We start from the raw sequence: 10,420 nt of genomic DNA on the forward strand, positions 1-10,420 counted from the left end.
CCGCTGCCCGTCGGGGCGTGTAGTCCTCGTTTCCCGCCTGTCGCATGGAGGGGCGGCGTGTCGGGACTACACTTCCCGACACGCTCCTGGAGCGTGCGTTAACGTCATTGAGCTGTCGAACTTTCCTGAAGCATCACGGGCAGCCTTTGTCACATGTCGCTCGGCGCCACAGAGCGCCTCTGGTGGGCGGTCTCCAGGTACTGCTCTGAAGAAAACGTAGACTAAGAAAAGGCCATTCGGTCCAACGAGTCCATGGCTTCCGTGTGAATCCGACACAATCTACTCCACGCTATCAGGAAAGGTTCTTCACAACGTCTCTCTGGAACCTCAGAGGCCAACCTGAGCAAAACCCGAAACTAACCCCACATTCTTTGGCGTTATATTTTCCAGTTCCCAAGAAGTTCAGGGCATTAAAGGCATTCACGACACTTGTGGGCTGCTCCTTTGTTAAAGTTAAATGCTTATTGAGCTGCAGAGAGAGAGGAAAACTGTGTTATTCTGGATTCATAACATTGGTCTTGTTAATTGGTGAGTTGAGTTGAGGCTCTTTGGTCCTGGAGAATTGACAGCTGTTACAGATAGGACTTGCTTTAATCTCACAAGCTGTCTCCTGCTGGGTCTGTGCTCATGATTAGGCCACACCTTTACTTATAAGAAAAAAATCAAGCTTGAGGAAAACAAGCTGTTTACTATCAGGGAAATGGTGTCTCAGTACTATGTAGGAGTCCTGTACAACAACAACAAAATTACATTTATAGAGCGCCTTTAACATTGGAAGGACGTCCCAAAGCACTGAATGGTCAGGGGTCGGGGCCCGAGCATGGGGGAGCGGTGGTGTAGGGGTGAGGGAAGGCAGAGAGGTGGGAGGGCGATCAAAGGCACGATCGAAGGGAAGGGTCTTGAGACCAGCCGTGGAGGCAAGGGAAGAAACGAGGCAAAGGGACCGTGGGATGGAGTTCCAGAGTGGGGGAGCACTTGCCTTGCAAGCGAGAGACCTGGGTTTGATTCCTGGCAGGACAAAACCTTGGGCAAGTTTCCTTACTCCACATGCCTGATAATGGAGTCCTGTAGCTCAGTGGTTAGAGCGCTCACCTTGCAAGCATGACAACTGGGTTCAATTCCAAGCAGGGCGAAACCTTGGGCAAGTTTCCTTACTCCACACACCTAATAATAATCCCTCCAAAACAGCAATAATAAATTGGTCATTTTCAATCCACGACTGTTTGTGGGACACTGCTGTGCGCAATTGGCTGCCGAGTTTCGCCCACAAATATAGTCAATTCACTTTATAGCATATTCTGTGAAGCATTTTGAGACATCTAGAAGACATGAAAAGCGCTATATCAAATGCAAGGATTATAAATATTATTATAATAATCCCTCAAGAAAAAAATAAAATAAATTTGGTCACCAATCCATGACTGTTTGTGGGACACTACTGTGTGCAATTGGCTGCCGCATTTTGCCCACAAATATAGTCAATTTACTTTACAGTATATTCTGTGAAGTGCTTTGACATGTGTAGAAGATGTGAAAAGCACTATTTCAAAGGCAAGGATTATTATTACTATATACTGTATTCTAGAGAAGCAAGAATATGTTCTAGTTGTTCCAAGCAGAGCTGTTTTAAATAGATGCATTGTATTATATTGTGTTGTTAGCAATATATTCACTGTTTGAATAGAGCTTGGTTGCAGTGGCATATGACCACCAATATGCAAAAGAATGGGTTTGGGATCATTGTTCACTCTTCAGATGAACATAGAAACAGGAGTAAGCAGTTCAGCCCCTTGAGCCTGTTCCGCCATTCTATAAAATCATGGCTGATCTGTATTCAACTCCAATTACCTGCCCTTGCCTCGTATCCCTTGATATCCTAACCTCGTCGCAAGGTTACTTACAATTCCATGCTGCTTTTCTCTGATTAGCTCATACTTGTCTAAGTGCATAGTCACACTTAGTAAGGAGTGATTAACAATTTTGCATCTTGGAACTGTTAGGGTGGTGATGCTACTGAAAAAAATGTAACTGAGTTACAAATGTTTTAAAAATCTTATTTTGTAAAGCTTCAATATATTTAGTAGCGAAATGTCTGGAAATGCCAGGGGTTGAATTTGGAGCTGGCTGTAGTACTCCACTACTGAGCCATAAAGCTCAAGCTGTTGCTAGTTGATAAATGTTCTATGTAATCTCTAGACGATACATGCGAACCAGTATATATTATGTTTATAAAACAAATCTCCCATCAGCAGCAGCAAAATGTGCTCTTCATCTGATCTTAGTACTCCCAGTCTAAACACATAATGAAGGTGATGGTCATTGCAAACAAAAAATTGTCTTCACAGACTTATGGATAATGTTTCCAAAGATTGCTTGTGAACACAATGAGCATTGAATCTTTTGAGCTTAGTATGTTATTTAGGTCCATTCAGACTTGCTTTAAGCGTACCTTTCAATAATACTTTAAACCTCTACAGTAAGATTGGAACTTCATGATAGCAGATCACATTACAACAACTTACTAAATTGGAATGATGTACAATTAAATAACATTTGCCACTTGTCATTCCCAATTCTTCTGGATCTCTCTGTATTTGGTCCATTTGTTCCTGTTGTTTGCAAACTTCTCTTTAACCTCCTCCCCCTTCAAGTTAGTATCCTTAACACATGTAAACAAAGAATGCTTCGTGTGGGGTGTAATGTTCCTTGTAGTAATGCGCACAATGTTATAATTTTCATTCAAAAAAGTGGTGTGTCTGTACTTCCCATTCCTTTTGCAAAGTAACCTGATGCTGCCATTTTACCAAAGAGATGAAACGCTAAACAATTTATGCAAGCAAGGATTGTTGTATCACAAGTTTTAATTAATAGTATAATTGGGTAGTTTGGAAAATTAGTTGTTATAGGGTTTGCGACTGAAATATTCACAATAAGTGGATAGTCACAGATGAAAATGTGTCATTATCAAAATTGCCTGAGCTACTCACCTGTCATCACCAATTTTCTCTTCCTTATTTCTCCATTTCTGAAGCCATTTTTGATTATATTTTCCTTGTGATTTTGTGTGTGTTTTTTTGTTGTTCTATTCTCTGGTACTACACTCAAGGAGTCATTATTCGTATCTGAATCCTAATGCTGAGTGTACACAGGCTTTTCAACCACATCCCAATTCTATCTTCATCAAAATCAGAAACCTGAGCTATATTTCCCCTCCCTGAACCCAGTCACTGATGCTAATTGCAGCATCTTTCCCCAGTAGAACTCAGCACAGCCAAGGATTTAAAATTGCTTAGTGCTATTCTTATAGGTGGTGATTTTATATTGTAAAATAACTACATATTGCCCCAAACGCCAAACATATCAGGTAATCGCATAATTGTCAACGTAGTCTCAGTGTATCTGTAGGCAAACGGGTCAACCAATTTGTGAACAACAACAACAACAACAACAAGATTACATTTGCATCGCGCCTTTCACGTCGGGAGGACGCCCCAAGGCGCGAACACCAGGGCCGGCATTGCGAACGGGACACATTTATCTGGACCATCGTTGGGTCTCTGACACCGGGAAAGATGCCCTTCTCGTTTGGAATACTGCCATCGGATTTTTTTCGAAAAAAAAAAAAAATTTTTTTTCCCCCCTACTTGATGATGGCGCCTTCAACAGCGCAGTGTTGCCCCCCCACCCCCCCCCAGCACTGCTCTGGAGCCTCAGTCAGTCAGTCGGTCAGTCTGCACTGTGAGCTCCAGCGCCAACGTTTGAGAGCTTGAACTCACGGAGCTGCTGACACAGACAAGACAGCGAGGCGGACACGTCCCACTGCGCCATCAGGTTCGGTTAAGAGCTTTCCTTTTTTTTTTGTGTGTGTGTGAGTTTATTTATTTGTTTTGTTTTGTTTTATTTGGGGGCGAAAAAAAAAGTCACGGATAAACCAACGCCGCCGCTCCCGGCGGTCAGGGCGTCTGGCGGTGACGTCAGCAGACCCCGCCTTCCGCCCCGCCCCCCGCCCCTCAGCACGTGACCGGGAGCTGTGCGTCGCGCGCGCTCGTGCGCCACCGGGAAAGCAGCGCAGTCAGTCATGGTGAGCGGTGCGGCGTTCAAAGGTATGGGATTTTTTTTTATTTTTTAACTGGAAAAGGGCGGCTTTCGCGGATGGTTCATAACGATGGCTGCGATTTCTCGAAGCCACGCGTCCCGCGGTATGGAATAGTGCCCTCGCTCGCTCGCTCGCCTTTCTGTCCCTGTCCCGAGCACTTGTTCTCTGAAGGTCACGGCGAGCGGTTTTTTTTAAAAAAAATCCGTGCAGCAGTAGGAGTCACCTTCAGAGGCCGCTCACTCCCCCCTTCCCTCCCGGAGACGAGGGCTCTGATCCGTCACACACATCTGTGGTAAAGGATCGCCGCCCAAACATTTCTGGTCAAGTCCGTACCGGAGGCTGCGCTGGAAAATGCGGCAGCGCCGAGCAACGAGGTGACGATAAAGCCTATTGTACGTGTCCAGACTTTAGACCGTCACTGATCGACCAAACGTTTTTTTTTCTTTTTTTCCTTTTTTGCGAAGTCCGGTTTACGAGAGGAATAAAGCGAGACATAGATACCGCGGTTAAGTGTCGGCGTGTGCTGCAATGGTGCATCACATGAATTGTAATAATCCCTCGTTTACCTTTTCACCTGCATCTTTTTTGCTTTTCTTGCTGATCAACTTGTGGTTCCTAAAGCCCCAATTCTCTGAATTGACTTTATGGTATTTGTTAGCTTATTGAATCTCGTTCTTTTTGCATGGATGTGCGCGAACGGCGATCCGTGTTTTGTTCAGGTAAAATATGTTTCAGTGTTTTCTATTCTGCAATGGTGGTGGAACACGACAAAGAACTGATTCAACCGTCACGGTTGTGCTTACCAATTTTCATTCCTTCCACTTTGGATTCCCTGAAATTTAAATGAGTTCAAATTTCACTACTCAGTCAATGCACAAACCAGGTTAGTTATCCACAGTTGTAGTTTCCAACATTCACTCATCTGGTCAACATTGACCTTAGTTTGCAGAAATCCTGGACTCACATGCCAATTATTCTCCTTTGTTATTTGCAGTTAGTCTGGGTTGATCGACCAGGTAAATATTTACATAATTGACATATCTGCACAAACAAGTCATAGATAAAGATGTGTTGCATGAAAATGGCCCTTCATATTAAAAAGCATTAAACACTGTCAAGCGGTTTGGATTCTTACACTTAACAGCATGTTTTACAACAATTTATTACAACCAGATATTGTAAACCAATTTCCAACTTTGTTGATGATCCTAAAATACTAAGTAAGCAATGAGGAGAGTGCAACTAGATCGTATATAAGTTATAACTCAATGTTTGATTGCATTGAAAAATACAAGTGAAATATTGTATTACATTAGTTGAGGGATAGAATACAAAATGCACAACATCTTTACATTGAAAACACTTGGGAATCCCAGACTGCTCTCTGAGGCACTTTGTGACATCCTCCCAATATGAAAGGCACTATAAGAATACACAGTTTGTTGTTAATGTACTTCATACCACAATAGAATGAAACACCAATCATACTTAGTGTTGCTCCAACTTGGAAGTGGTACAGAGTAAATTGATAATCTAAAAGCAATCGTGCAGAAAGCTTTACCAAATTAATTGCCGTGGATTTTGTGGATTATGCAATCCGTTTATATTTTTAAACATTCTACTGCTCCACATTGTGAGTTGATTGTATATTATAGTTTGACATTATCAGCCGAATGGACTGAATTTATAATAGGTTTCTTATCTAAAATCTCTGGATTTTTGTTATTTTCTGATACAGAATGGGTTGCAGCAGCCTCGCTGACTGTTGGTGCAGCGGCCATTGGCTATTTGGCCTACAAAACATTATATTCAAAAGACAAAGGCTCTAAATTGCTGGTTAACCTCGACATCCAGAAAGATAATCCTAAAGTAGTACATGCATTTGATATTGAAGACCTAGGAGACAAAGCTGTATATTGTAGATGCTGGCGATCTAAACGGGTAAGCATAATTTGACTTTCTTGACACATTTCTATTGGTGTGATTTTATCAATCGTTGAGGACTAAGGCAATAATAATAATAATACTTACATTTGATATAGCATTTCATTGTATTAAGACATCTCAAAGTGCTTCACAGGATATACTGTAATTGTATTTCGATTGTATTTTGTGGGCGAGGGTCAAGAAATTATGAACCAAAAGATTAATGATGAATCTTGCAGCGAATTTAGTCATGTTTTAAGCCAGAATAATACAGGGTTGTAGAACCTGGGAAAGAGAAAACTTTCCATTGTATGAATTACTATTTTTGTTTATACTATTCTTGCTTCATCAGCTATTGACCTTGAGTACAATGGTTGGAGAGGCATGTGAACATAGAAAGACCTATATATACGTAGTGACTTATTGTGGATAAGAGTTCCATCTGCCATTACAGATTTCTATATGGATTTACAGAGTACGTTACAGCACAAAAAACAGTCATGTAGCCCAAGTAGTTTGTGCAGGTGTTTATACTCCACATGAGTCCCACCCCTCCAAATCCTCTCTCCCGTATACAGTCAAAACTGCTCAAGCAACCTTCCCCTATTAACCACCATGGACAGCCCTGCTTCATCCACCAACAAACCCTTACACAGAGACCGCTCTTATATAAAGGCCACTTTGGACCAGTCTCCTGAGTGCTTTTTGAATTCAGGATTGACGGTACCTCTATTTCCTTTTCCCTCATGTATGCACACTTACATTCTAATCAAATAAATGCATAATTGATTTCCTAACAAGCCATTTTGTTTTGGCCATATTTTCTGAAGTGCTAAAAGCTCAATTGATATTGCGAATAAATGTAAATTTAATTCTAACCTAATTATAAATTACAAATGGTATATTGATAATGCATTCTATAATGTTGTAACACAATACTTTAGCAGTGTAGGTGGAGATTATAAATAGCATCTATAAAATAGAAATACTTCAAAGGAAAAATGAGAAAGTTATCCAAAGGCTGTTTTGCATTTGACTCGTCAACTCAGAGTGATTGAGAGACCTGTCACTAGATTGCTCTTAGCATAGTTAACTGTAGGTGATTTGTGAGCCAAGAAACTGTCAAGAAATAATTTAATTCCATTGAAGAAAAAAATGGTATTGATGCAAATGATCCAAAATGTCATGGGGCTTCTTGAGCATTTAGACAATTTTAAAGAAATTGCTCTTTTTGGCAACAATGTTTTTGACAAAGAAATGGTCTCGTAATATATAATGTAAATCATAACTTTCTTTTCTGTTTTCTTATTTTAGTTCCCGATGTGTGATGGCTCTCACACCAAACACAATGACGAAACTGGAGATAATGTAGGCCCACTGATTATCAAGAAAAGAGAAGCATAACACAAGAATTGTTTCTAAATTCTGAGATTTATTTGTGTTAAAGTCAAACAATTGCAAAGGTGCCTGTGTAATATTGTGCTAATTAATTACTGTACATCAAGTTGTGATACAAAGTAATAAGGATAAAAATTGTGTTGCCAAATAATAGGCTTCAATATTCTGAAATCCCGACACTTGATGATTGTATAAACGCTACCTTTGCATTGATATACTGCTGTATTATGTTAAATATATGTAGTTATATTTACATTGTATAATTGTTTTTTCCTTTTATGTATAGTAAAATGACATTTGAATAGTAATACAACAATAACAAACTACATTTATATAACGCCTTTCACGTTGGGAAGACCTCGCAAATATCTCAAAAATGATCCTTTACAAATGGATCATTATTTTGATAAATTTGAGGAAAATTGAATAAATGCTTGGGAGTTACATAATCCTTGTGAAGGTAATGCAGATCATTTGATATAGTACCTAAAACATTGAAACACACTCTTCATAGGAATCACTGTCTCATGCAGTGATTATCTGACGGCAAATATTGTAACAGATTTGCAGACAACAAATGCCACACACAAACATCAAGCGAATGACAACATTATCTGGAGATTTTTTAGCCAGAACACAGGGGAAAATTTTCTTTTTAAATATTGTCATGGGATCTTTAACTTGCATTTGAACAAGCCTGTGGGACCTCAGTTTATGCTGTCATCTCAAAAAGGCAGCATCTCTTGGGGAGTCACCCTAAACTGTGAACTTGAGCCTGTCATGTTTGAGACTGCTACCATCTGAGCCAAACTGATGTTTCAAGTTTAAATTATTAAGTAAGGTTTTGTGACAATCATAACTGGAAGCTGATTACAATTTTGGAAATTTCCAAATTAACATTTAAAGGAAATATTACAGTGACATCTGCTGGAAATAATCAGCACTGTATTAAAAGATAAAGATCTACATGAGAATTCACTCTTCTTGAACTGAGTCTGGAGTGGTTTCTGCTCCAAATTACTATAAAAATATAAGCAATGCCCCATTGCTCCTGTAGCGATAACTAGGATTTATATTGGGCCAGTTGTTTGTACTACACTTGAGATTCGTTGACCTATTTCTTTAAAAACAGTGGGGTTTAATAATATTTAATAACAATCAATTAAATTCCTTCATTGATTGAATTTTACTGTATATTTTAATTGTTTCATTGGCCTCTCAACACATTGCTTTGATATTGGATCTCCTTCGCCCTAGGCTTAGCAAACTAGCAGGAAAACTTAATCTTGAAGAACATCGCTGCTAAATTTTGTTGTGGGTGACCATGAACTCTCCTACATTCAGCTTGTTTAAGCAATGAATAAACATAAATTTTCACATAAAAAATGAATTTCCCAGTGGGGTCTGCCATTATCATTAGTGCAATTAACTAAAAGTGACATTACAACAACAACAACAAGAAGATTCCATTTATAAAGCGCCTTTCACGTCAGGAGGACGTCCCAAGGCGCTGCACAGTTGGGTCATGACCCGAGCAGGGGGGATTACTGATAGATCTGCAACATCCCTGACTTGATGTCAGTCTGTACTTTCAAAGAACATGTGGAACTGTTTGTTATAAATCTGCACATACATCAATGTGATGCCACACACAAAATTTGCTTACAGAGGTATTAACATTGCAACGGCATTCTGTCCCAAGTTACAAAGTCAGCTGCGGCTATTTTTCTGTGGTTTACCACAAATTGCAGCAATCAGTCAATCAAAGTTTATAATAAGTCTATAATTTGGACAGACTGAACAATAATATAGTTTCTTAAAAAATGTGAATAAACATAACCCTAATTCCTATTCAATGCTGAGAATGATTTGTAACCACATTTTTCTTTAAATCTACGATATATTTATTTACGAATGGGTCAAGCACTTTATAGAATTTGTAACTTTCAGTCAGGAATCTGATTAGGTAAACAATAGACTTCAGTCTGGACCTGTAATCGGCTGCAGCTATTTGAATGAATCATTAATAGTATATGTACACTACACTATTCCCTTGTGACTTGCAGTGAAGTAAAATCTAATCTCATTCCACTTCACATCTCAATAATTCAAGTCACATGATTTGATTGCAAACGCCTGTCCTGTTTCTGTCCTCTAAGGTGCCTGCTGTCATAATTTTTTTNGCTGAAAGCGAAATAAGTGTTATATCCACGTATATCTGCATAGATTTAAAAGAAGAAAATAGAGGGGTTTGAGGAGAGGGGGTTAGGAGAGAGATTGGCTCACATGAAGTATAAACTCACTTGGTGGAATACAAAATTGATGCTTCAGTTTTACAAAGCCTTGGTCAGACCTACCTCGGGTACTGTGTTCTGTTTTGGGCACCGTACATTGGGCAAGTTTCCTTACTCCACATACGTGTTTACTTAGCAGTGAGTAGGAAGCCGGTTGTTAGTCGATCGGCAGATCGTTTTTCTGGTCTTAATAATGCCTTCAAAAAAGTAAACATAATAATTTGGTCACTGAATCCACAACTGTTTGTGGGACACTGCCGTGCACAATTTGTGCCGCATTTCGCCTCTCCGGCAGAACAAACCCGACCTGAACCTGGTGACCAAGTTCTCAAAGATCAGATAGTCCTGCGCGGCGCGCGCGCGCGTGAGCGTGTGTGTGAACCTACAAGTTTATCTCTGTTTAGAATCAATCCCAAAATGTGACGTTTGTGCATAGCTCCAAAAGGTAAAAGGTATGACAAAAATTAAAATGGGTGCAGCCCAAAAGTCAACCAAACGGTTGCCTTGAAGTAGCCCAACATGAGGAGTTGCCTCCTGTTGGTCAGCAGAGTGGCCAACTCAGGTTAGTGCTTCGAGACTGTGTGAGAGGAGGTCTTCAATGGGGAAAATAAAATACGTTTTGCGGGTTTCCATTAAAAGTATAAAAAAATTAGGCACCGTTTTTAATCACTCAGCACAAGACACACCCAACGCGCTCACTGGCACC

The 10,420-nt window shown here is 40.0% G+C and overlaps 1 protein-coding gene across 1 annotated transcript; it reads left to right on the top strand.

Moving 5' to 3' along the window:
• The first annotated feature begins 4,009 nt into the window (after nucleotides 1-4,009).
• Nucleotides 4,010-8,604, top strand: cisd1 (CDGSH iron sulfur domain 1). Its single transcript, XM_007897025.2, has 3 exons — nucleotides 4,010-4,103; nucleotides 5,835-6,037; nucleotides 7,337-8,604. Exons 1-3 carry the CDS (start codon nucleotides 4,079-4,081, stop codon nucleotides 7,424-7,426), a joined length of 318 nt encoding a protein of 105 aa, XP_007895216.1. The 5' UTR covers nucleotides 4,010-4,078; the 3' UTR covers nucleotides 7,427-8,604.
• The last annotated feature ends 1,816 nt before the right edge of the window (nucleotides 8,605-10,420 follow it).

Source organism: Callorhinchus milii, unplaced genomic scaffold (genome assembly GCF_018977255.1).
Source record: "Callorhinchus milii isolate IMCB2004 unplaced genomic scaffold, IMCB_Cmil_1.0 Scaffold7, whole genome shotgun sequence".
Taxonomy (NCBI): Eukaryota; Metazoa; Chordata; class Chondrichthyes; order Chimaeriformes; family Callorhinchidae; genus Callorhinchus; species Callorhinchus milii.